General features: G+C 49.9%; 1 protein-coding gene across 3 annotated transcripts in view; it reads right to left on the bottom strand.

Moving 5' to 3' along the window:
- The window catches only part of PRKDC (protein kinase, DNA-activated, catalytic subunit), a 2,754,228-nt gene that overhangs the window by 176,602 nt on the left and 2,550,616 nt on the right, over window positions 1-27,010 (bottom strand). For all 3 annotated transcript variants that reach the window (XM_085605657.1, XM_085605658.1, XM_085605659.1), the window contains one exon: window positions 14,958-15,029. In XM_085605657.1, coding sequence (XP_085461783.1) covers window positions 14,958-15,029 — 72 coding nt within the window. The remainder of the gene's footprint in view (window positions 1-14,957; window positions 15,030-27,010) is intronic.

The following is a 27,010-nucleotide window of genomic DNA, read 5'->3' as shown; positions in this document are numbered from 1 at the left end:
CACATCTTATGGCGTGCCGTGCTGCATCCCTCCCATCGGCCAGAGCCTGGGAAAGACGCGTCCGGACCTCCTCCGGACACAGGGGCAGCACGTCCTCCACCGTATCCCACAGAGAATGGGAATAACGGTCCAAGAGACAGGCGGTATTTAAAGACCGCAGGCCCAAACTAAGGGACGAGAACAGTTTCTTGCCAAACTGCTCGAGTCTCTTGGAATCCCGGTCCGGCGGAGCGGTCGGGAAGGAGGATTGGGAAGTAGAGGCCTGGATAACCAGACTCTCGGGGGTGGGGTGTTGGGACAGGAAGCTGGGGTCGCCCGGAGCAGGGCGGTGGCGCCTGGCAACGTTCCTATCCACAGGAGGAACTGTGGAGGGCTTGGACCAGGTGCCCTGCAGAACGTCAGTGAGGGCCTCGTTAAACGGCAGCAGAGGCTCAGTGGAGCTTGCTGAGGTTTGAAGCACCTCAGTGAGGATGTTGGTCCTCACAGCCACGGCAGGCAACTCGAGCCCAAGGGCCTCAGCCGCCTTGCGCAGCACCACAGAAAATGCTGCACCCTCCTCCGAAGCCACGGTCGGAGGAGAAGTGAATCCAGCGTCTGGCGAGGTGTCCAGCCCGCTGGCCTCCCCCAGTTCATCTGCCCAGTCCTGAGAAAGCTGTGACTGAACAGCCAGAGGGTCCTCGAACCCCTCCCAGTCGCCCCCTTCTTCCGATTCCTGATAAACAGGAGGAATGATCGGAACCGGACTGTAGAGATGGTAGGTCTCTAGCGGCGTCGGATGCGGCGTCGGCGGACGCCGTGCCGGCGTCGGGTCCGGATGAGGGCTAAACTGGGGCGTCGGCGTCACAGGCGTCGGCGTCGGCGGCGCCGGCGTCGGTGGTTCAGGCGTCGGCGCCGGTGGAGGAGTGACAAGGTCAACCGGCGTCGACTGGGGCCCAGGCATGGGCCCCGCGGGGACCTGCGGCGTCGAGACCGGAGTCGTCGACGGCGCCGGGGCCGGAGCCGCCGGCACGCGAGGTCGCCCAGTCGAGCCCGCGGGGCCCGAAGGCGCGCCAGCGGGCGTCGACGGCGGGGCCAGGCTCCTCATGGCCGAGAGGAAGGCACTGATCTCCGCCGGCGCCGCGTCAGCCCCAGGGACCGGAAGGTATGGGGGCGGACGCGGCACCTGCGGCTCCGCCGGAGCCGCGGGGGTGGAACCACTTGGACCCTCGGCCGAGTCGCGCGACCGGCGAGGGGAGTCCGAAGAGCGATGTCGCCTCTTGGACTTCTTTGAGTGTTTGGACTTACCCGACGACTTGGAGCCCGACGATCGATGGTGGCGTCGGCTAGGGCTCCGCGAGCGATCCTTGGACCTCCTCCTGGACCGGGATCGCGCACGACGCGGAGCCGAGTGGCGAAGCTCGAGAAGCTTGCGGGACCGCTCCCGCCTAGCCTTCGAAGTCAGGGCCTGACAGTCGTTGCACGACTCCGCGTCGTGGTCGAGGCCTAAGCAATAGAGGCACCGGCGGTGGTGATCGGTCACCGACATCAGTCGATGACAGTCTTCACAAGCCTTGAACCCAGGCATCCTACCGGCACCAGATGTCGACAGACAGGGATCAAAAATGATCAAAAAGATTTAGTCAAAAAAGACTAAAAGGGGTAGCTCTCCCGGATCTGCGCTTACTGGCGCGGAAAAAAGAAGAACTGACGTCAGCGCGCGAGGGCGGCGTCTAAGTACTCCGACGACGTCATCCCGGCGCACGACGCCGACGACGGACGCGGAGCCGCAGACGACGCCTAGCGACGCGCAAGGGGTATTGCTGACGAAAAATCTTCCGGATCCAGTCTGACGCCTGGGGATATTCTAAGGTGAGGAATCTAACTAACGTGTTTCTTTCAGATCTTGGTATTCTTTCGTGTTCAGAATCGCCAATTGGGTTACGAACCCACTGATCATAAGGCAAAGGTAGGGGCACTTTCTTACAATGTACCCCATGTACCCAGTTCTTTTTGCCGACGACCTTTACTGCAGTACGCGTTGCGAGGAGTACTTGGCGGGGTTCTCTCCAGCGAGGTTCCAAGTTCTTCGACCTCTGGAAGTTTTTAACGCAGACCCAGTCTCCTGGCCGTATGGTATGACCAGGATCTGTTGAAGCCTGAGGCAAAGTATCTTGTACCTGTTGGTGAAGGACACGTAGCATAAGCATCTGGTAACAACCAGCATTGATGTTCCGACAAATCTGTCCAGCACCCTGTCACATACAACCTTCCCATACTTTCTTTCCACGTACTTAATTCTTTCTCTGTGGCTTCCGCCTGGATCATTTTTACACTGTCCACAGTATTCTCACACATCCCACCTTGTGCAACCCATCTAACGGAGTCCACAACATACATGCGGCTAGTGGTGTCCTTAGCTGTCTCTTTCGCTATCTGGTCTGCAAAAGCATTACCTTGACCCACATCATCAACGACCTTCCTATGTGCACTACACTTCACAATTGCTATCTGAGTGGGCAAGGTAAGCGATTCAAGAAGGTCATTTACTAATTGGCCATGCTGTATCTTAGTGCCATGGGATGTGAGAAACCCTTTTTCCTTCCACAGGCAGCCAAAACTATGGGCCACTCCAAACGCATACTGACTGTCAGTGAACACATTCACCCTTTTTCCTTCAGCCAACACACACGCTCTAGTCAGTGCTATCAATTCAGCTGCCTGGGCTGAATTATGCATAATCTGTGCTGTTTCCACAACAGTGTACAAGGTAGTAACTGCATAGGCTGCAGTTGTTTCGCCATTGGGAAGCTTAAAACAGGAACCGTCCACCCATAGGGTCCCATCCGGGTCCGGGAGTGGAGTATCCTTCAAATCAACTCTGCCTCTTGTCTCTTCCTCCGTACGGAGGGAACAATCATGTTGCTCCGGTGTACTATTTTCTGCTGGATTTGGCAGCAATGTTGCCGGGTTCAGAACATTACATCGTTTAATATGTATGTGGCTAGCCAAGAGTGTCAGTTCGTACCCCGAAAGGCGGGCACTCGTAAGGTGTTGCGTCTTTGTTCTGTTTAGGAGGGTGTCTACTGCATGTGGCACCATGACAATGAGGGTATTATCTAATACCAATCCGGCAGACTGGCGAATGGAAACTGCTGCTGCTGCTGCAGCTCTCAAACAGCTAGGTAAAGCCTTGGCCACTGGATCTAATGTGGCAGAGAAATAGGCACAGGGACGCTGCCTGTCCCCAAATCGTTGCGTTAAAACTGATAATGCGCAAACTTCTTATGAACATAGAGTGTGAAAGGTTTACTGTAATCAGGAGTACCTAACACAGGAGCAGAGCACAAGGCAGTACGTAAATCAGTGAAGCTTTTCTGACATTCCGCAGACCATGGGAGAGGGTGTGGTGTGTCTTTAAGAGTCAGTGCCAACAAGGGTTTCGCCAGAAGGGAGAAATTGGGGATCCATTGTCTACAATAAGAGGTAATACCTAAAAAGGCACGCACCTCTTTTTGCGTACAAGGAATAGGCATTTGCGCAAATGCGTGAAAGCGTTCTGGGGTCAATCGCCGTCCCTCCTTTGACAAGAGATGACCTAGGTAGGTAACCTCTTGGCAGCAATATTGCAATTTAGACGGTGAAACCTTGTGATAGTGGTCAGATAAGTGGCGTAACAATGAAACAGTAGCCTTTTTACAAGTGTCCTCTGAATCAGCTGCAACTAACAGGTCATCCACATATTGAATGAGGGTGGCACCTGGTGGTAAAGGCATAGTGTTGAGTTGTGATTTTAATGCTTGACTGTAAATGGAGGGGCTCTCGCAATACCCTTGAGGAGCCCTCTTGAACCGGAAGCTTCGGCCTGCTAAGGAGAAGCCAAAAATATCCCTTCTTTCCTCAGCAATAGGTATGCTGAAGAAAGCATTTTTGAGGTCAATGACAGAAAACCAGGAAGCTGAGGCAGGTATCATAGTCAATATGGCATTAATGTCTGGTACAACAGGGAATTGAGGCACTACAATCTTATTGACCTCTCTGAGATCAATCACAAAACGATAAACAGGTGGCTGGGAGGGGTCGGTCCGTTTAAAAACAGGCAGAACAGGGCTACTGCATACATTTCCCCTAGTCTCTTCGATCACACCATTTTGTACCAAATCATGAACTATAGTCAAAAGAGCCTTTTCGCCGTCACTGGAAATTTTATACTGTGGAATGCGAGGAAATTTGACATTTGGCTTAATCGTTACGATGTAGGGCAGAATTTGTAAGAGGCCCACATCATTGGGGCCAGTGGCCCAGAGGGTGGCAGGAAGAGACTGTAATTCAGGAGGAAGCTGGTCTGTGGACAAATACATCGATGACGTCAATCTCTTACCTAGGGTAAGACGCACACCAGGAGAACAATGCAATGTCACAAACAATCTCTTCAATAAATCCAAACCCAACAAATTTTCACCACAACCAGTTGTTAAAAGGAGCGGAGCCTCCAATTGGTAAGGACCTATTGAAATGGGCAAAGGGCGTGAAACTGGGTTTTGAACTGGGGCGCCAGAAAAACCTACAGAAACATTCGTACAGCCAGATAAAGGTGCCCCAGGGAGTTTAGAGTGAATTATAGAGCTCTTTGTTGCACCAGTGTCTAACAGGAATGGCTCTGTAACACCTAGTGCTACCACATCAACATAAGGCCCGTTTTGATCCACTGGAATTGATACTACTCCCTTACTTTGTCCAAGGCTGTCCTAGCTAGATTGGCAATTCTGGCTCTCACCCTCGGTATAATAATCATCATTGTAATAGTTGGTAGACTGAACATTGCGCTGATCAAAATAGTTCGTGGAGTTCTCAGGGGCATGGAACGTTGCTTATTAGGCGGTGTGCCTCGCCCTCTACCCCTGGGTGCTGACTGATAAGCACCCCGGCCTCGTGACCCGGGGGATGCCGCTCGTACGCTGTAACAAAACTGGGCAATTATACTTCAAATGGCCTTCTTCTTTACAATAGGCACATTGATTCTGGCCCAGCGCGGGTCGGGGAATAAAAGGCCCAGGCCTCTGCAATGGTATCTGAAATTGTGGAGGCAGCTGATATTCATGTTGGGCAGGGCGAGGACGATAAGCCTGTTGCAAGAGAACTTTCGTTTTCAGCTCTTTCGTCTTTTTATCGAGTTTCTCTCTCTCCTCTTTATCCCTATTCTCATAATACTGAGCAGTGGCAAGTATCTGGGCAGAAGACGACACGGCCCACGCACTCTCGGAATTCTTTAATTTATTCGATATTTCCGGAACCAAATTAGACACAAACTTATCTACAAACAATCGTTGGCCACCTTCCGTGCTCATGTCCTGACCACTATGATCGATAAACGTCTCCTCAAAACGAGTGAAGAAATCAGAGACATTTTCGTCCGCTTTCTGCTTAAAAGCTGCTAATTTATCCCAATTAACTCGCAGAGGGGGCATCATAGTTTTCAGTAAGGCAATAATTCTAGCTGGGAGTTCTGTGACTAACGGTTCCGGTTTAGAACCACCCACTTGGAGTCTGTCTGCGGCAAGTATGGCAGCCCAATCACCCCCCAATTCCGCAGGGTGGTCTTCCTTCCGAATTCTAGCCCATATTGGCTGTGGGATCACATTACCCATGAGCATGTCTATGTCAGCCAAATTCATAACACATGCGTCGACAGTTTGGGACAACTCTTTATAATACCCAGCAGGATTTTTACGGGGGTCCGGTAATGACTGTTTAAGGGCCAATACCTCGGAACGTTTCCAAGGAACGTGTACCCACACACGCTGAAAGTGAGCAGGTATAAGAGGATTAGCACCGTGAGCTGCGACCTCCTCTCTCCACACTGGGGGAACCTCTCTCATAGGGTAGTGTTTTAACTTTCGCCTAACAGAAGAATCGCGTTTTGGCAAAGACCGGCAAGCAAACATCATTCTAAACGCGACAAGTGTTCTTACCGCATCCTCGACCTCAGCGCCCACAATCAATCCTTTATCAAACTCGACCTGTACATCTAGCAGGCCCTGGGGGACTGGTCCCAATCCCATATCTTCCCATTCTTGACTTAATACATTACACATAACATCAAAAAGGTATCTTTGCGTAGGCGCTTCCCATTGGTGAAAGGTAAGCATAATGTCCTGCAAATTATACTGGGAGTCGTTCATGACCCATCGTCGGGCAAGGAGGTCTAGCACTCCCCGTTCGTCTGGACCGGGGAGCTGACTACGAGTTTGCCTGCGAGGAAGAACGGGGTTAGTTTGCAAAGCCCCAAAGAGAGGGGACAAAAGGCCGGAAGAACAAGTTACTTACCTTCGGTAACGATGTATCTGTAAGAAACATTAGTTAGTTAGATTCCTCACCTTAGAATATCCCCAGGCGTCAGACTGGATCCGGAAGATTTTTCGTCAGCAATACCCCTTGCGCGTCGCTAGGCGTCGTCTGCGGCTCCGCGTCCGTCGTTGGCGTCGTGCGCCGGAATGACGTCGTCGGAGTACTTAGACGCCGCCCTCACGCTCTGACGTCAGTTCTTGTACATAGCTTTCCGCGCCAGGAACGCAGAGCCATGCAAAGACCGACACTGGTGCCAAAAATAAAATCTAGGGGCCTGAAAAGGACAACCTTAACCCTAGATGTCAGTTCGCAGAACGGGGAGGATGGGTGGGTCGGTGAGGAATCTAACTAACTAATGTTTCTTACAGATACATCGTTACCGAAGGTAAGTAACTTGTTCATCTGAAAGAAACACGTTAGTTAGATTCCTCACCTTAGAATAGATACCCAAGCAATACCAACCCCGGTGGTGGGTCTGCGAACCAAGATCACACCAGAAAGTCCTGGAGGACAGAACGGCCAAAGAAGCCATCCCTCCGGACTTGGCTGTCAAGGCAATAATGCCTGGCAAACGTGTGTAGCGAAGCCCACGTTGCCGCCTGACAGATGTCCTGCAAAGGGACACCCCGTCCCAAAGCAGTAGTAGCCGCTGTGGCCCGAGTAGAATGGGCGTGCAGCCCAGCAGGAGGGTCCTTTTTTGCCAAGGAATAACAAATTTTGATGCACAAAACGACCCACCGAGAGATGGTCCGTTTGTGCACAGCTTTCCCCTTCTTAGCACACACGTATCCAACGAAAAGTTGGTCGTCCACCCGGAACTGCTTTGTGCAGTCCAGATAAAAGGAGAGCGCACGTTTTGGGTCCAGACGGTGGAGCCTCTCTTCCTCTTTGGAAGGATGCGGAGGCGGAAAGAAGGTGGGCAAGGTGACAGATTGCCCAAGATGAAAGGGAGTCACCACCTTCGGTAGAAAGGAAGGACGAGGCCGAAGGACAACCTTGTCCGGATGAACAGAGAGAAAAGGAGGCTTCGATGATAGAGCCTGGAGCTCACTCACCCGTCTAGCCGAGGTGATGGCTACCAGAAAAGCAGTCTTAAGCGTCAGAAGACGAAGAGGACAATTATGAAGAGGCTCAAAGGGAGCGCACATTAGAAACGTGAGAACAAGATTCAAGTCCCACTGAGGCATTACAAAAGGAACAGGAGGGAACGTGTGAGTAATGCCTTTTAGAAAGCGTGTAACCACAGGGGACTTGAAAAGAGAAGGCTGATCAGGAAGCCTTAAGAAGGCAGAAATGGCAGCAAGATAACCTTTCAAGGTGCCCAAGGCAGAGCCCTGCTGGGCCAAAGAAAGAAGAAAGAGGAGAACCTCAGAGAGAGGGGCGGAAAGGGGATCCACAGCCTTTGCTGTGCACCATGCCACAAATTTGTTCCACCGGCAGGCGTATACCGTCTTTGTGGAGGGACGCCTGGCTGCCAGAATGATATCACAGACTTCAGGAGGCAAGTCAAATGGCATCAACTGCCGCCGCTCAATCTCCACGCATGGAGGTGGAGGCTGGACAGGTTCGGGTGGAGGACCGTCCCCTGCTGCTGCGACAGAAGATCCTCCCGAAGGGGCAGATGTATCGAAGGATCGGTCAACATACTGAGTAGCTCGGGATACCAGTACCTTCGTGCCCAGTCCGGAGCCACCAAGATGACTTGGGCCCGGTCGCGCCTGATCGTCTTCAGCACTCTGGGCAGAAGTGGTATAGGCGGAAAGGCGTACAACAGACCGCAACTCCACTCGTGACGAACAGCGTCGCCGAGCGAGTGCCGCCTTGGAAATTCCAACGCGCAGAACCGCTGACATTGCGCGTTCTCTTCGGTGGCGAATAGATCTAACCAAGGCTCTCCCCACTGCTGAAAGAGACCTTGCGCCACTTCGGAGTTCAGACGCCATTCGTGATCCATCATGCACCGGCGGCTGAGTTCGTCTGCTCTGGCGTTCAGAGAGCCCGCTAGATGTTGAACCACTAGGGTGACGCCCTGGTGTTCCAGCCATGTCCAGAGGCGCAGAGCCTCCTGACAAAGGGTCCACGACCCCACCCCGCCCTGTTTGTTGCAATACCACATGGCGGTGGTGTTGTCCGTGAACACCTGCACGACACTTCCCCTGACAGAGGGAAGGAAGGCTTTCAGTGCAAGTCGGATCGCTCTCAACTCCAACAGGTTGATGTGGAGACGAGACTCCGCCGGAGACCAGAGGCCTCTGATCTCCGCCTCTCCCATATGGCCACCCCATCCCAGGAGGGACGCATCCGTCACTACGACATGCTCCGGATGGGGAAGGGAGAGGCTCTTGCCCGTGACCCAATCGCGGTCCGTGAGCCACCACTGCAACTGCTTCGCAGTGCCCTCCGAGATCAAGACATGGTCGGACAGGTTTCCGTGATGCTGGGCCCACTGAAACTTCAGGTCCCACTGCAGAGCCCGCATGCGCCGCCTGGCGTGATGCACTAGTAGGATGCAGGAGGCCATCAGCCCCAGAAGCCGCAACACTAGCCTGACCGAAACCCAGGATAGAGGCCGAAAGATGGGAATCAGGGCCTGAATATCCCTTACCCGCTGTTCCGGTGGATAGACCCGGAACTGCGCCGAATCGAGAACCGCTCCGATGAAGAGGAGCTTCTGAGAGGGACTCAGGTGTGACTTCGGCACGTTGATGGAAAACCCCAGCAAATGCAGGAGATCCGCCGTAGTCTGGAGGTGGGAGACGACTGCCTGGGGCGAGCCCGCCTTCAACAACCAGTCGTCGAGATAGGGGAAGACTGGAACCCCTGATCTGCGCAGATGAGCTGCGACCACCGCCATCACTTTCGTGAACACCCGAGGGGCACTGGTGAGGCCGAAGGGGAGCACGGTGAACTGAAAGTGCTCTTGACCCACCGTGAACCGCAGGTAACGCCGGTGTGTCGGCAGGACGGGGATGTGGCAATAAGCATCCTGCAAGTCCAACGCTAGCATCCAGTCTCCAGGGTCTAGGGCAGCTAGAACCTGAGCCAAAGTCAACATTTTGAACCGTTCCTTCCGGAGGAAGGCATTGACGTTCCGGAGGTCCAAGATAGGGCTTAGGCCCCCCTTGCCCCTCTTGGGAACCAGAAAGTAGTGGGAATAACAACCACGACCTACTTCTGGACTCGGAACGCGCTCTATGGCCTCTTTGGCCAAGAGGGCCGAAACTTCCTCTCGCAGAAGATTCAAATGATCCTCCGAAATACGGTGGTGCTGCGGTGGCATGGCTGGAGGGGTCGTCTCGAAGGGGAGGGAGGAGCCCCTTCGGACGATTTGCAGCACCCACCTGTCGGACTAGGAAGGCTTGGAGGCAGATGCTGCCGGGGTGGATGTGGGCTGACCGCGTCGGCCTCCAGAACCGCCTCGGCGGAAACCAAGTCCGCGACCGCGCGCAGGTTGGGTCTGCGGCTGGTGGCTAGGCGGACGTGAGGAGGCGCCCCTTCCTTGGCCACGAAAGGGGCGAAAAGCGGAAGGTTGCGACCGCGGGGCCGAGAGGCCCAAGGACTTGGCCGTAGCCCGGGAGTCCTTAAAGCGATTCAGCGCACTGTCCGCTTTCTCACCAAAAAGGCGAGTGCCATCAAAGGGCATGTCCATGAGAGTGATCTGGACATCCCCCGAAAAGGACGTGGACCGCAGCCAGGCGTGACGTCGAAGCGCCACCGTGGTAGAAATCGCCCTACCCAGCGAGTCCGTTGTGTCAAGCCCACATCGGATTGCATGTCATGCTGCATCCCTCCAATCGGCCAGAGCCTGGGAAAGTCGTGTCCGGGCCTCCTCCGGGCACAGGGGCAGCACGTCCTCCACCGTATCCCACAAAGAGTGGGAATAACGGTCCAAAAGACAGGCGGTGTTTAAAGACCGCAGACCCAAACTAAGGGAGGAGAACAGCTTTTTGCCAAAGTGTTCCAGTCTCTTGGAATCCCGGTCCGGCGGAGCGGTCGGGAAGGAGGATTGGGAGGTAGAAACCTGGATAACCAGGCTCTCAGGGGTGGGGTGTTGGGACAGAAAACTGGGGTCGCCCGGAGCAGGGCGGTGGCGCCTGGCAATGTTCCTGTCCACAGGAGGAACTGTGGAGGGCTTGGACCAGGTGCCCTACAGAACGTCAATGAGGGCCTCATTGAATTTCAGCAGAGGCTCAGTGGAGCTTGCTGCAGACTGAAGCACCTCAGTGAGGACGTTAGTCCTCACAGCCACGGCAGGCAGCTCGAGCCCAAGGGCTGCGGCAGCCTTGCGCAGCACCACAGAGAAAGCAGCACCCTCCTCCGAAGCCACAGTCGGAGGAGAGATGAATCCAGTGTCTGGTGAGGTATCCAGACCACTGGCCTCCCCCAGTTCATCTGCCCAGTCCTGTGACAGCTGAGCCTGAACGGCCATAGGGTCCTCGGACCCCTCCCAGTCGCCCCCGTCATCCGATTCCTGGTAAACAGGAGGAAGGATCGGAGCCGGATGGTAGACATAATGTGTCTCTAACGGCGCCGAACGCGGCCTCCATCGACGCCGCTCCGGCGCCGGATCCGGAGCGGGGCTGAACTGGGGATCGACGCCGAGCGGAGTCGGAGGTGGTACCGGTGTCGACGCCGGCGGAGGAGGCGTGACGAGGTCGACCGGCGTCGAAGGGGACGAGTCCCTCGGGGACCTGCGGTGTCGGGGCCGGAGCCGTCGACGGCACCAGGGCCGGAGCCGCCGGCGTGCAAGGTCGCCCAGTCGGGTCCGCGGGGCCCGAAGGCGCGCCAGCGGGCGTCGACGGCGGAGCCAGGTTCCTCATGGCCGAGAGGAAGGCACTGACTTCCGCCGGCGTCGCGTCAGTCCCAGGGACCGGCGGGTATGGGGACGTGCGCGGCGCCTGCGGCTCCGCTGGAGCCGCGGGGGTGGAACCACCCTGACCCTCGGCAGGGTCGCGCGACCGGCGAGGGGAGTCCGAGGAGCGGTGTCGCCTCTTGGACTTCTTGGAGTGCTTCGACTTACCCGAAGACTTGGAGCCAGACGAGCGATGATGACGTCGGCTGCGGCTCCGCGACCGATCCTTGGACCTCCTCCTGGACCGGGATCGAGAGGGGCGCGGAGCCGAGTGGCGAATCTCGAGAAGCTTACGGGACCGCTCCCGTCTAGCCTTCGAGGTCAGGGCCTTGCAGTCCGAACACGACTCTGCGTCGTGGTCGAGGCCCAAACAGTAAAGGCACCGGCGGTGATGATCCGTAACCGACATCAAGCGGTTACAGTCAGTACAGGCCTTGAAACCAGGCATCCTACCGGCACCGGAGTCGAGACAAGATCAAAAAGGATCAAAAAACTTAGTCAAAAAAGACTAAAAGGGGTAGCTCTTCCGGATCTGCGCTTACTGGCGCGGAAAAAAGAAGAACTGACGTCAGCGCGCGAGGGCGGCGTCTAAGTACTCCGACGACGTCATTCCGGCGCACGACGCCAACGACGGACGCGGAGCCGCAGACGACGCCTAGCGACGCGCAAGGGGTATTGCTGACGAAAAATCTTCCGGATCCAGTCTGACGCCTGGGGATATTCTAAGGTGAGGAATCTAACTAACGTGTTTCTTTCAGATACGGCATCGACCATCCGTTTCCGAGCGGAGGGAGAATTCGTTATTAGGACAGGAGACATAATATTAGGCGGAGCAGGTGAGGGGGTAGCATGCATATTAGGAGGAGCAGGAGAGGGAGTAGCATTTACGAAGGGGGCCGACGGTAAGGGAGAGCTCGGTAATACCGGAAGAGGCTGTAATGGGGGTGCGGGAACCAATAGGGGAGCGACGGGTGGAACAACAGGTGGGGCAGGTACTAACAATAAGGGTGCATTCGGTCCCGGGGGAGGCGGCAATACGGGAGGTACATTAGTCCCCTGCGCATAGGGCGGGGGAAGTCTCAACAGATGGGACATCAAAGGATCCTTCTCAGGGTCCACACTTTTCTCTGCAGGGGGAGTCGGCAACACTGGATAACATCTATCGACCGCCATACGATGTTGCCTATCTAAAACCTCAATCGCACGATCGGTCTCGTCACTTTTAAATTGCTGAGCAGCTTGTACAATAGTCATATTTCTCCTATCTTTTTTTAACTTGTTTCATTTCTTTCTGTTTGGCCTCCTTGCGCCATAAGCGAAAGGAGTCAAACATAGCCGGCCGACCTTTTCGTTTAAACAGGGCGTTTTCCAAATTATCTAAGATATCGAGCTCATAACTGCCGTTCTGCGGCCACCGTAAAACACCATCTTTCCTGGTATAGCGAACCCATGCCTCATTAAACGCTATGGGGCCAATACCATGTTTAGAGTATACTTCATACGTAGGAGTTCCGGCCGGAGGAATTGGACAAGAGTCCTCCTGTCGGGAATCCCTATTGCACCCAAAACCAAACCAATTACCAAACTTATTGAAACCAGACATCGTTAGCACACTAGTCTCTTACAAACTTCAAGGGGATTAATTAGTCACTTTATGGTACACAAAGTGCACTCACCCCTCGGTTTCGGCTTTTGCAAAAGTCGAACAAAACAAAACAAAGACAAAGGAGTGGCCACTATACTTAACTTATCCAGATGATTCCCACGCCAACAGAGGTCCGTTCTAATGCCTCGCCATACCAATACCAAGAGGGCCAAAGCGTGGCGGCAGTCAGGGCAGCAGGTCTTCGCAGCCGTTAGAGGGGAGAAGCCACGCTGTAAAAACCTTCGGTCCACTTACGACATGCAGGGGTCGATCACGTGCTGCGCGTCCTCCGGAATTTCTCTGCGGGGCTCCTCACGATCCTCGGACTGGACCCACGTCCTCTGAAGCTGCCTCACAGAGGGCACCATTTGAAGAACCAGGCTTTGTCAGGCCCGGCGGCGCATGGTACGCCTGAAATCTTCGGAGTTCGCCTTCCAAATTACAGAGACACGGAACACTCTGTTAGCATAGGAACTTCAATTTATTTAGCTGCAGCTAGGTACAGTTGTCCCAGAAGTACATCGTAAGTAGGTTCTTAGGAGACTGCCACTTCAATCTGTGGCTCACAATCTTTTGTAGCGCTGGAATCCCCTAAAGCAACACCCCCCTTCATGTGCAATAAAAATACAAATCATCCACGAGAACACATTCTTTGTACAAGATACTGAATAATGGGCAATACAAATTCCTTCCCTAAGGTTGTGTTCTCTATCCGACCCGACAGGTCAGGTGGCTTAGCCATTCCTTAGCTAAATTACTTTATGACAGGGCGCGTGTGCGTGCTGGGGATGATGATTCGTAAAACAGCTGTAGGGGCCGGAGAACGGTCACCAAGGGTCAATAGATGGTTATCTAAAGAATTGGCTGCTTCGAGCCGAGGTTCACAAGGCTCAGGATGGGCTTGGCTCGAGAGAAACAGAGAGGTCGTGTTAGATGTATAACAACATAAAATACGAAAGAAACGCTATAAAGGTTTAAGGTGCCTGAGTGAGGGCAACAGCGCCATAATGCCACTAAAACGGGATGGGGTTAAATTTAAAGTTCCTCACTCCCCGCCATTCTTTCTCTCATGTCTTTCTCATTCTTTTATATCTCCCACTTCCTGCCTTTTCCTTTATCTACATCTGTGAATGTGTTTATTGCATTCACTTTCATTCTTCCCCTTTCACCTCTCGTACCCTTTTCTTACCTTAACGATCTCTCTCAGGCCCATGATATTTCTTCCCTTTCATCTCCATCCAACTCTGCTCTAGGTCCTTCTCGTCACCACCTCCACTTGTCTAGCTCTAAGTCTCCCTTCCTTCTTGTCTCGCAGTGTTTTCCATACTTTTTCCCAGAATCACAATCTATTTTACCCTTTCCCCTCGCTTCTTTTCCTCGCTCAATAGTGCCCTTCTTCCCATCCCGGCACAGTCTTTGCCATCTGCAGCTTAGGAACATGTTTTTTAACAAGATATCTTCTTCTGTGAGGTTTACAACAGCGGATCAGAAAGTGCACGTTTATACCAGTGCGAAACTGTTATAATATCCGTGGGAGGGGTGATATAAACCAGGATGAGAAGGTTCTGGTTTAGCCAAGAATGACCTTGCGGTTGGAAGCCACATGCCCACACACACCAAGTAAACATCAAGGCATATAGCCTATGGCAGGTTCAAGGGACATTATTTTGTTTTCTTTGGGGTGCAGAAGATTTAGTATGCTATGCTTACTGAGATGACAAGCTTCAGTCTGCAGTTGGAGGGAGTGGTTTTAAAAATAGCTGTGATCCCTTGGGCCAATGCCTGTAGACCTGTGCGTCTTGGAGATAATCAGTGGTCTAATGCCTCAGACTGTCAGATCCAAGTTACTCCAGTAATAGCACCCAAATGTGTATGAATGCCTGTCCATACATGACTGACTGCATTTGTACTTTTATGCCTAAAGTCTGCGTATATATGCCTCTACGTGTATTGTCTGCATTCTATGGGTACCTGTATTTGTATTGTCAATGATCCCACATTTACATTACACATGGAACAGCAGATACATCAAAGAATGCATTCATATAAAACGGCCCAGACCTACTGGCATTACCAATGGTCATTTTACTAGGTCTACTGGAGCCAGTGGAATGATCAATTATTATCTACTCTCACCTTAGCAGATCACCTGGGACCAGAGATTCCCTTGCTCTGAATGCCATAACTGTTTCTGTCCGATTAGCTTTCCTGAAAAACAAAATATAATTAAGTAGTACATTTAGGATTAATTTACATTTTCTGATAAACATCCACTTTTTCAAAATGCTTATTCCATTTTTTCAACAATTTAGTTTATGCTGTCTACAAATTAATGTGTAAGATTTGTATTAAGTGAAATGAATTTTGCAAGATGTTAATATATTTTAATTTGAACAAAGGAATCCAATTAATAAAGTTTGACAAAGATGGCCAATATTTAAATCACACTGCTCAGTGGCGGCTAATCTAGTTGAAAAAGGTACCATTAACACTATGCTGTGTGAACAAAAAGCTCAGTCATGACATTACAAGAGATAACAGCTGGATTGTCTAACTTTACATTGACAGTATTCAGTAAAAACATTTCAAATCTTTACTTATTCGGAGCAGGAGCATCCTATTTGGTCGTTATAATTTATTCCACCCCAAACAATGCTACCCACAAATTAGCTCAACTCCTATCAACCAACCCTCATCAATTTCTGGCAGTACGGTGAATCTCTGACAATATACAGCTTGTTATGACAAAATGTTTATCTTCCCTTTAGGTTTTGGCTATGCAAGAGTAGAAAAAATTCCCTTAGGCATCTGCCTAATACTCCTCTTTCTTTCTTACTGTGTTTTACTTGTTGTTCTTCATTGTATGGGGTTGTCCCTAACTTTGTAGCGCAAATAATCAAACAAAGGCGATTACTGCTTCTGAGCTTGAGTATCAACTCGTATTTAAGAGAGGTGCGTTTAACACTGTCTACTAAAGGAATCAAGGTCAGAGATTCCAGGATAGTGAAAAAGAAACTTTAATTCACAACAGCACATCAGTGGCTGCAAGTGGTCCACAGCCAACAACTGCCACCTACTCCAAACATCTAGATTTTGGAACACAAGTAGCAAAGATCCATAAGAGTAATGAACAAAATACAAAAGCAAGCAAGAAATAACATATTCATTCCTTTAATAGTGACAGAAACAAGTGAAATAAATAAAAGGCAAAACAATGTACATAAAAGCTAACATACATCAAATACACACTGAACCAAAAACATATGCACAATGCATAACCTACCAATGCTAAGTGACCATAATATAAAAATAGAGTAAAGGATTATTAATGCAAAAAACTATTTGAACATTTCATAATTGTTAAACTTTATTGTGCGGCAACAGTTGTTGCTTTAGGAACCCATACAAACTAGTTGCTGTCCTCCCAACATCCACTCGTGGTGGGGCGTCTTCCGAAGAGTTAGAAAATACCCCAATACTATATTTGCTTCCATTACTGCCCTTCTCCATTAGGAACTTTTGCCTGCTGTTTTACATTTCACCACTGCCAGTTTGATAAACTCAAAGCATTTTAGAAACCTACACTACGACCATCTCTGCAGCATAATACAAATCCACTTTTTTTAACCTTCTCTGATATCCTGAGTCGCACGATATTCCCCTGGTCATCTGTACTACTCCTAGTACACTTAATGAGCCCATAACTTATGTTATTTTTTACTTAGTCCCACCTCCACTTTTCTCTCCAAAGAATCCTTTTCTTGTATCATATGCACTGCGAAGCACGTGCCACAGCTTGAAAATCTTCCTCACCATCACCAGGATGTCTGCCTAATCTCACTCTGCCATTCCGGGTCTAGACACATCTTGTGCATCACATCTCTGCAATGCTTTAAACAGGAATATCCCATTAGTAGTGCATAGGGAGTTTCCTGTCAACCACAGCATACATCTTTCAGCATCCATTAGTGTCACACCTCTAGACACAGACCATCACTCGCACTCACTCACCAAGCAATTAGCCCAACAGGCAGAACATTCTGTGGCGGGTGATGCGAAACACAAATCTGTCAAAGTTGTCTGCATCTCCACATAGGTAAACTGCATTCTGCTGTCAAATACTAATTCACTGGGACAACCTTCCCGGGAAACATATAGATTAGGAAATCAATCATGTTCCTATAGTTGAGGTCTGTCAAAAACACAAACCTGCAACCATTTCGACTTATGGTCCACAAACACTTCAGCATATTTCTGAGTAACAGGAAGGAAATAAAAAAAAAAGGACTGAAAAAGTTGATTTCCAGTTTCTCTCACACTTCCTCTGAAATTCCCACTTAAACCATTTTTAGGACGAGCGTCAGCGCGCATGTGCTGTCTGCACGACTTCTTGTAGTCAGAAAAGGACTTATTTCCCGCCTGCTGCTTACCATTGGTTCAGTCGAGTGTCCCTCTTCTTTGCTGGCTCCTAACTGGTACACGCAGCATTAGTCACTTCAGTTTTTCAGCATAAGAGCACCGGCCAAGTACAGTGTCATTATGCTTGCCGTGCTCTTCTGTTGTTTTAAGAGAACTCTTTTTTAATTGAACATTTCTGCCTGTCGCTTTTCCGCCTGTTGCTGCTTCTTTTAGATGTTAATTTTTGAGGAGTACTTTTTATTAGCGCTGTCGTATGCGCCTCCCACTCTGCAATGCTTAACCCGCCCTTGAGTTTTCAACGGCCACATGTGGACACACCGTTCTGGTACACTACTGGGCTTCCTGGAGTTCATTTTGTTTGTGCCTTAAAATGGTAATGTTTCGTTTTTTAAAAAAAATTTTAAAGTGGCGTTTAAATAATTATTGGGCTGGAAGAGGGATTTATATTTCGTTCTGATTAAAAATTTTTGTGTGCTTCAAAAGACATTAATATGCTCCGACTGAAGCACACACTCAGCAGTCCCCCTGGGGCACAATCAAGCGCAGGTTTCAGTGCTTCACGATCACCGAGCACTCAGTAGTCCCCCGGGGCCAAAGCAGGCATGCACTTCTGTACCTACAGTGAAGGTATGGCTAGAAGATAACTGCAAAAAAGACCGGGGCAGCAGGGGCAATGGAAAGTAAGTTCTTTCTATATCTTTAAAGTAGTTGTGTTTCATTTGAACCCAAAATCAGTGGAGTTCAGATGGGTAGGTTCTACATTTGATTCATGGCGCTATCAGGCCCAAAGGCAGTGGAGTTAAGCTGGGTAGTTACCACACTTGATTCACTGTGCTATCGAACAAGTTACTTACCTTCGGTAACGATGTATCTGGTAGAGACATAGTCTGGCCACAGATTCCTTAACTTAGAATATCCTCCAGGCGCCTGTTTAGATCCAGAGATTTTTCAGCAATTCCTCTGCAATCCGGGGGATGGCGTTGCATGGCTCCGCTCTGACGTCAACCACGGATGTGACGTCAGTGGAGCCATATAAGCCCCACCGGGCACGCTGACGTCCGTTTTCTACTGGGAAACATTTCCGCGCCACAACGCGGAGCCAACACTAAAACTGAATGTGTAGGAACAGTGTGCCAAAAAAGGGTTAAACATAGTTTAAGACGACAATGATAATAAAGAATAAAAATGAAGAGAAACATCACTCTGCATTGTAGAGAAAAACACTGCGTAACGTAAGTGAATGGAAGGCGAGAGCAGAGTACTCGCCTCATAGAAACAGTCACGCAGAAACAAAGAACGATACCTTGCTATAAAGCAAACAGCAAATGAATGTTACGGGAAACGACAAGCAGTCTGCCACAACATGAATGTCATGGGAGTCAATAACAAGACTTTAGCATGAAGTTACGGCAAGTGACAATATTTCTGCAACAACAGAAAATGTGCAACCACACGCACTAAATATGAGCAAACTGACTGTATCAGCATCAAATAGACCCCAAACTAATGGCCAAAGGGGAGGAGGGAAGGGAGAAGAACATGACCAACCTCCACACTGGAAAAGAAACCAGGGTGCCAGAGCGTGCATGGATATATGAGCCCGCCACCCATGTGCAAGAATGGGTGGAGAAGCAACAGGTAAAACAGAAGAAGACATCCTGACCTGGTGAAGGATGTGAACTAGAGAAAAACGCAAGAAGGCAGAGATCACTGGCAGAAAAGACCAGTGGGTAAGAATCCAACCTGAAAAAATCCTCGCAAGCGGGGAGGATGGGTGGGCGTTAAGGAATCTATGGTTAGACTGCGTCACTACCAGATACATTGTTACCGAAGTTAAGTAACTTGTTCATCTGATAGAGACATCTAGCCGCAGATTCCTTAACTTAGAATAGATACTAAAGCTATAACTCATTGGAAGAGGGTCTGCGACTCAACCCCATCAGGCTCTAAAAGAGAACTAATCCATCAAGAAGATGGACCAAACCAGGTGGGGACAGCAAGTGTAAACGTGGCTGACACCAGATCCTTAAGCTCTATAAAAGGAGCAGCAACAAGAAAAGGCAATGGCCCTACAGTCCGGCAGAGGATAGGTCGAGCTCTTCACTTCCCAGGAAGGAATGAGGGAAAATCGTAGACACTAAATTGGCCAGGGCTAATGGAAGAAATCCATAAGTTTCTGCAATAAGAATAAGAAGCAGAACTGTGCACAGGATCCATGGACCTGCAAAAAAGAACGTCCCAGAGAAAGGACAAAACAGCACGATAGAGCCAGATCATACAAAATGAGTATACACAACAGTGGGTGCCAGGATGGACATGCATAGAGACAGATGTCATCGAGGGCCAGACATACAAAACCAAAACTACAAGGAGATACGTGTATGTGGATAGTATGGATACACATAGGCCCACCGTTTAAACCATTGAGCCACACCACACACATGCAAAAGTCTATGAAATGTAGCATCGACAGCACAGATGCATCGGCAAAAAGACACCGAACGTATCACCAGGTAGTCAAACTGACCAACCATACACAGAAGCACAGTAGTGAAAGGATACTGGCAGAAGCCGGACACAAACACAAGGCTCGCGCGAGAGTGAGAGAAAAAAGAGAGAGACAGAATCTGGGGCTAAGAAACCCAAATATTCAGGAGAAAAAGAGCCTGATGCATGAAACCGTTGCAACAGTGCACCCACAGAGTAACGTTTCAGCATGGGTACAGATTTACAACATTTTGAAATCCCAAACATTTTCAAATGTTCAGAAACAAAGTAGTAGTATTCAGTTTATAAACGTACTTTGGTGACCATTTTTGCATTGGAATTTCACCGTTGCAGACCTGTGCACATCAGATTCAGCCCACATAAGTGAAAGGTAGCGCCTCTGTGCAATGGCATATTTTGTTTTCCTTCTTTTCCCCACCTCCCTCTTTCCCATTGAAAAGCTCCTTCCACTCCATAATGTTTGGGGGTGTTTTCATCTCCTCTCCATCATGGAAACAGATTTACTCAAGCCCTTGCTCGGAATAAGTCTTCAACTATTTGCGGGGCGGGGTAGGGTTGGAAAAAACATATGTGAGCGTTCAACTAACTTACCTATCCGAACAGGCCTTAAAATTCTCACTCGCCACACTTTGTCTGGGCTTTACTCCTTATATAAGAATGTGAGTATACTGGAAACTATTAGGTAGGAGTACCATATGTTTACGCATGCAATTAGACATCACTACAGAAAAAGCTTTGTGAATCAGCCATAAAGAATCAAAAGTACTCCTACCAAGCAAAATGCACCCATGCCAACTGATCAGCTCAAGTAACTCCTGCTGATATACGCATTTGACCATGTAACTTTTCTCAATAGGAATGTATTTTTGACTGTGGAGAAACCGTTTCCCTTTCAACCCCGTAGCATTTAAGGGAGCTGCTCTTTGGGGCTTTCCATGCCCTTGATAAGCACTTTTTAGAACAGGAGCAACTATAAGGGTGCATACAAGGTGGAAGGCCTCTTCAAAATATTCATGGCTTCCGACAATTCTGTAAGTTTGAGGGTGATCGCTACATTTTGCTTGGTCCCCCCCCAACCATACATTTACAATAGTGTAAAATCCACCACACTGTAGATTTTTCACTGTTGCTAGTCTAATTTGTGATTTTCAGGCCCTCTCTCTTAAAATTTGTTGACCATGCTATTCTGATGTCCTTGTGGCTTTATCCATGATGGGTTGCGTTAGCGCTAACATATTAACGGTAAGAATTTATTTTAGGTAATATCCAACAAGTAATGTGCACAGTGTGTATTTTTGTTACTGGTCCGTTTAATGATAAATCTATTAGTTCTATATTACTTACAGTTGTCAAGCAATTTAGAAAGAGATGGCCTATTTAACAACCAACGTAACAGTGAGCAAACTCTTTGGCAGATGCACTAGATTTCATATTTTTTTCCAGGGCTGTCCAAATCAAAACAGCAAATATGAATACTTATTTCAACATTGAGGAATACAGAGCGTGCACAACAAATTAACCAAGATGGGTAGCGCGAAGGCCTTAGCAGCATAACTTGAAAACTCATATTATGTGAAATTTTGCACCAATGCGAAAAGTTAAGTTCAGTTTGCTCTATGCTTAATGCTTTCGTAAGGTTTTCACCAGTATCTAAAAAGAGAACTACAGAGCAAATCGATTTAGCACAATTTTTCCTGTTGCCATTCTAGGGAATAGTTCAAACACGTTTTCCCCCAGACAAAAGCTTCTCTTTAGTGGAAACAATGGAGGAGAATGTATTTGTGCTATGTTTTGTTATATCTACAATGTAGTGAAGTTGAGCTAGGTAGTTACAAGATTTGATTGACGGTGCTATCATGCAGCTTTATAACGAATGCCAAAATGTTATCATGATTATACCTTGATTTGCATTGAATGCAGGCACATGTTGCGCCATATCTGTGCTAGTAATATCACACCATGCGATTTCTAAATAAGGCCCTTTCTCTGTAATATGATTTTTAGATCATTCCATGTCACCAGAAACACTATATTCAATAAACATGCATTCTTTTAGTGCATTCTTAATGCTGCAAGATGTCTGACTGACCAGGACCTCTTCCACATAATTCCACAGCACATTATTCCAATACACAAATCCCTCCACACCACACAATTCCACACCACATAATACCTCAACTAATACAATGCAACCCACATAATTGCACTACACACCACATACATACACTCCCTAACACATAGAGAAAATTTAAAATGCCAATAGCGCTAACTCAAATAAATGCGAGACTGTTAAAAATGGGATTTCTGGTTGGCTGAGGCTTGCGCCAAAGCCAAGCAGAAACCACCACTCTAGTCAGGGTAAGGGGGAAACACTGTGGACAACCCCTGCTCACCCCCTTGGTAGCTTGGCACGAGCAGACTGGCTTATCCCCAAGGCAATATGTAAAGTATTTGCACTAACGAACAAGTTACTTACCTTCGGTAACGATGTATCTGTAAGAAACATTAGTTAGTTAGATTCCACACCTTAGAATATCCCCAGGGGTCAGGCTGGATCGGGAAAGATTTTTGTAGCAATACCCCTTGCGCGTCGCTAGGCGTTGTCTGCGGCTCCGCGTCCGTCGTTGGCGTCGTGCGCCGGAATGACGTCGTCGGAGTACTTAGATGCCGCCCTCGCGCGCTGACGTCAGTTCTTGTACATAGCTTTCTGCGCCAGGAACGCAGAGCCATGCAAGAGACCGACACTTGTGCCAAAAAATCTAGGGCCCTGAAAAGGATAGCCTTAACCCTAGATGTCAGTTCGCAGAACGGGGAGGATGGGTGGGTCGGTGAGATTTCTAACTAACTAATGTTTCTTACAGATACATCGTTACCGAAGGTAAGTAACTTGTTCATCTGAAAGAAACACGTTAGTTAGATTCCTCACCTTAGAATAGATACCCCAGCAATACCAACCCCGGTGGTGGGTCTGCGAACCAAGATCACACCAGAAAGTCCTGGAGAACAGAAGAACGGCCAAAGTAGCCATCTCTCCGGACTTGGCTGTCCAGGCAATAGTGCTTGGCAAACGTGTGCAGTGAAGCCCACGTCGCCACCTGACAGATGTCCTGCAAGGGAACTCCCCGGCCCAGGGCAGTAGTCACCGCTGTGGCCTGGGTGGAATGGGCCCTCAACCCAACAGGAGGGTCCTTTTTTGCCAAGGAGTAACACAGTTTAATACACAACACGACCCACCGTGAGATGGTCCGTTTGTGTACCGCTTTCCCCTTCTTAGCTCCTACGTATCCAACAAGAAGTTGTTCGTCCACCCGGAACTGTTTGGTGCGGTCCAAATAAAAGGATAGCGCCCGTTTTGGGTACAGACAGTGGAGCCTCTCTTCCTCTTTTGAAGGATGCGGAGGCGGAAACAAGGTGGGCAACGTGATAGATTGCCCGATGTGAAAGGGGGTCACCACTTTTGGTAGAAAAGAAGGACACGTCCGGAGGACAACCTCGTCCGGATGAACAGAAAGAAAGGGAGGCTTAGATGACAGAGCCTGGAGCTCACTCACCCGTCTAGCCGAGGTGATAGCTACCAGGAAAGCAGTTTTCAGGGTCAGAAGACGAATGGGACAATTGTGAAGAGGCTCAAAAGGAGCGCACATCAGAAAGGTCAGAACAAGATTCAAGTCCCACTGAGGCATTACGAAGGGGACAGGAGGGAACATGTGAGTAATGCCTTTGAGAAAACGTGAAACAACAGGGGACTTGAAAAGAGAAGGCTGATCAGGAAGCCGTAAGAAGGCAGAGATTGCAGCAAGATAACCTTTCAAGGTGCCCAAATCAGAGCCCTGCTGGGCCAAAGAAAGAAGAAAGAGAAGAACCTCAGAAAGAGGGGCGGAAAGGGGATCCACAGCCTTTGCTGTGCACCATGCCACAAATTTGTTCCACCTGCAGGCGTATCCCGTCATTGTGGAGGGACGCCTGGCTGCCAGAATGACATCACAGACTTCAGGAGGCAAGTCAAATGGCATCAACTGCCGCCGCTCAATCGCCACGCATGGAGGTGGAGGCTGGACAGGTTCGGGTGGAGGACCGTCCCCTGCTGCTGCGACAGAAGGTCCTCCTGAAGAGGCAGTCGTATCGGAGGATCGACTGAGATACTGAGTAGCTCGGGATACCAGAACCTTCGTGCCCAATCCGGAGCCACTAAGGTAACTTCGGCCCGGTCGCGCCTGATCTTCTTCAGCACTCTGGGCAGAAGTGGTATAGGCGGAAAGGCGTACAACAGACCGCAACTCCACTCGCGGCGAAAAGCGTCTCCGAGCGAGTGCTGCCTTGGAAATTTCAACGTGCAGAACTGCTGACATTGCACGTTCTCTTCGGTGGCGAATAGATCTAACTAAGGCTCTCCCCACTGCTGAAAGAGACCTTGAGCCACGTCCGAGTTCAGACGCCATTCGTGATCCATCATGCACCGGCGGCTGAGTTCGTCTGCTCTGGCGTTCAGAGAGCCCGCCAGATGTTGAACCACCAGAGTGATGCCCTGGTGTTCCAGCCATGTCCAGAGGCGCAGAGCCTCCTGACAAAGGGTCCACAACCCCAACCCGCCCTGTTTGTTGCAATACCACATGGCGGTGGTGTTCTCCGTGAACACCTGCACGACACTTCCCCGGACAGAGGGAAGGAAGGCTTTCACTGCAAGCCAGATCGCTCTCAGCTCCAAAAGGTTGATATGGAGTCGAGCCTCCGCCGGAGACCAGAGTCCTCTGATCTCCGCCTCTCCCGTAGGGCCCCCCCATCCCAGGAGGGACGCGTCCGTCACTACTACATGGTCCGGTTGGGGTAGGGAGAGGCATCTGCCGCTGACCCAATCGGTCCGTGAGCTACCACTGCAATTGGTTCGCAGTGCCCTCCGAGATCAAGACATGGTCGGACAGGTTGCCTCGATGTTGTGCCCACTGAAACTTCAGGTCCCACTGCAGAGCGCGCATTCTCCACCTGGTGTAATGCACCAACAGGATGCAGGAGGCCATCAGCCCCAGAAGCCGCAGCACCAACCTGACCGAAACCCAGGATAGAGGCCGAAAGATGGGAATCAGAGCCTGAATATCCCGGACCCGCTGTTCCGCAGGATAAGCCCGGAACTGCGCCGAATCGAGAACCGCTCAGATGAAGAGGAGCTTCTGGGAGGGTCTCAGGTGTGACTTCGGCACGTTGATGGAGAACCCCAGCAAATGCAGGAGGTCGGCCGTAGTCTGGAGGTGGGAGACGACTTGCTGGGGCGAGCCCACCTTCTATAGCCAGTCGTCGAGATAGGGGAAGACTGGAACCCTTGATCTGCGCAGATGAGCTGCGACCACCGCCATCACTTTTGTGAACACCCGAGGGGCACTGGTGAGGCCGAAGGGGAGCACGGTGAACTGAAAGTGCTCCTGACCCACCGTGAACCGCAGGTAACGCCGGTGGGCCGGCAGGACGGGGATGTGAAAATAGGCGTCCTGCAAGTCCAATGCTACCATCCAGTCTCCAGGGTCGAGGGCAGCCAGAACCTGAGCTAAAGTTAGCATTTTGAACCGTTCCTTCCGGAGGAAGGTGTTGACGCTCCTGAGGTCCAAGATAGGGCGTAGGCCCCCTTTACCCTTCTTGGGAACCAGAAAGTAGTGGGAATAGCAACCACGGCCTACTTCTGGACCAGGAACGTGCTCGACGGCCTCTTTGGCCGAGAGAGCCGTAACTTCCTCCCGCAGAAGATTCAAGTGATCCTCCGATATACGGTGGCACTGCGGTGGCATGGCTGGAGGGGTCGTCTCGAAGGGGAGGGAGTAGCCCCTTCGGACGATTTGCAGCACCCACCTGTCCGAAGTGATGGAGCGCCAGTGGAGCAGGTGATGGCAAACTCTGCCGCCCACTGGCGTGGAATGGGCCTGAAAGCTCGGACTAGGAGGCCTTTGAGGCGGATGCTGCCGGGGTGGATGTGGACTGACCGCGTTGTCCTCTAGCACCGCCACGTCGGAACCCACATCCGCGACCGCGTGCAGGTTGGTTCTGCGGCCGGTGGCTAGGCGGACGTGAGGAGGCGCCCCTTCCTTGGCCACGAAAGGCGGAAGTTTGCGGCCGTGGGGCCGAGAGACCCAAGGACGTAGCCGTAGGCCGGGAGTCCTTAAAACGAGCCAGCGCACTATCCACCTTCTCACCAAAAAGGAGATCCGCCATCAAAGGGTATTACTGAGTGAGAGGGTTAGCAAGGGATAAAGGAAGAAGGCGCTCAAGCGTGTGCACTAAGAGTAGTTATTTGCAAAAGAATGGAATGAATACGGTGCTAACAGGTCAGGGGTACTAACCCAGAAAAGGCCCCTGCGAACAAGTGGGTATGACCCACTCAAGGAAACAGACAAAGAGGTCCTGTGCACACATTTACGGATAGAACTCTCGTTAGAATTGGTAGAGGAACAAAAAAAGGCTTAAAGTTTGTATGGTATTGAAATGACGAAGGTCGACATCAAGAGTTTCAATGCAAAGTAATATATATGTATGTCGGTATCTGACCAATACATAATACAAACAAATCAGCCGACACGTGTTTTGTCATACCGTGTGAAGATGTGACTCTTCAGGGCTGGGAAGGACATAAAGCAGAAAATCAAATAAGTGAAAAAACTTAAATAAGTAAAAAAAAGTCACAAATTAAAGAACAAACCAAAAACAAAATAACGTCCATATGCTGAGATAGCAAGCGTTGGAAACGAATAATAATGAAAAGTATGACCTATGCGTACCAGAGTGGGCCAAAAGAGAAAGGAAAAACATGGAAGACAGAAATCATAGAACCGGGAAAGCACCATGGAGTAAAACGACATATCATAGGCAAGTTCAATGTGAAAGAAGACAGAGATAAGATAAAGACCCGATAGGCAGAGTACGTCAGTGGAGGGTGCGAAATGTGTGAAATATAAACTAAACTAGGTATATGTAAAGTTATAATCAACAAAATCAAACGGTGGTAGACAGGTGAACACATTGGGTCAGTTAAAAAATATAAAAAATAGAATACACAGAGAATAAAGGCGGACAACAAAGCAACAAGAAAGTACTGTCAAGCGTATGAGGAGGCAATAACCAATAAAAATTAATGTAAAACTTGAAATTAAGCACAAAAAGCACTTGGGTGGGCGCTGTAGAGAAAACAATAACATGCACGTTTAAAATTATGAAGAAGCCATACAGAAATAATGGCGAAAAGCAAGAGCATAATCCCAAAAGCTTCAGGGATTCCGTATGAA

Source organism: Triturus cristatus, chromosome 5_1 (assembly GCF_964204655.1).
Source record: "Triturus cristatus chromosome 5_1, aTriCri1.1, whole genome shotgun sequence".
NCBI lineage: Eukaryota > Metazoa > Chordata > Amphibia > Caudata > Salamandridae > Triturus > Triturus cristatus.
This window is presented reverse-complemented; position numbering and strand designations above follow the sequence as displayed.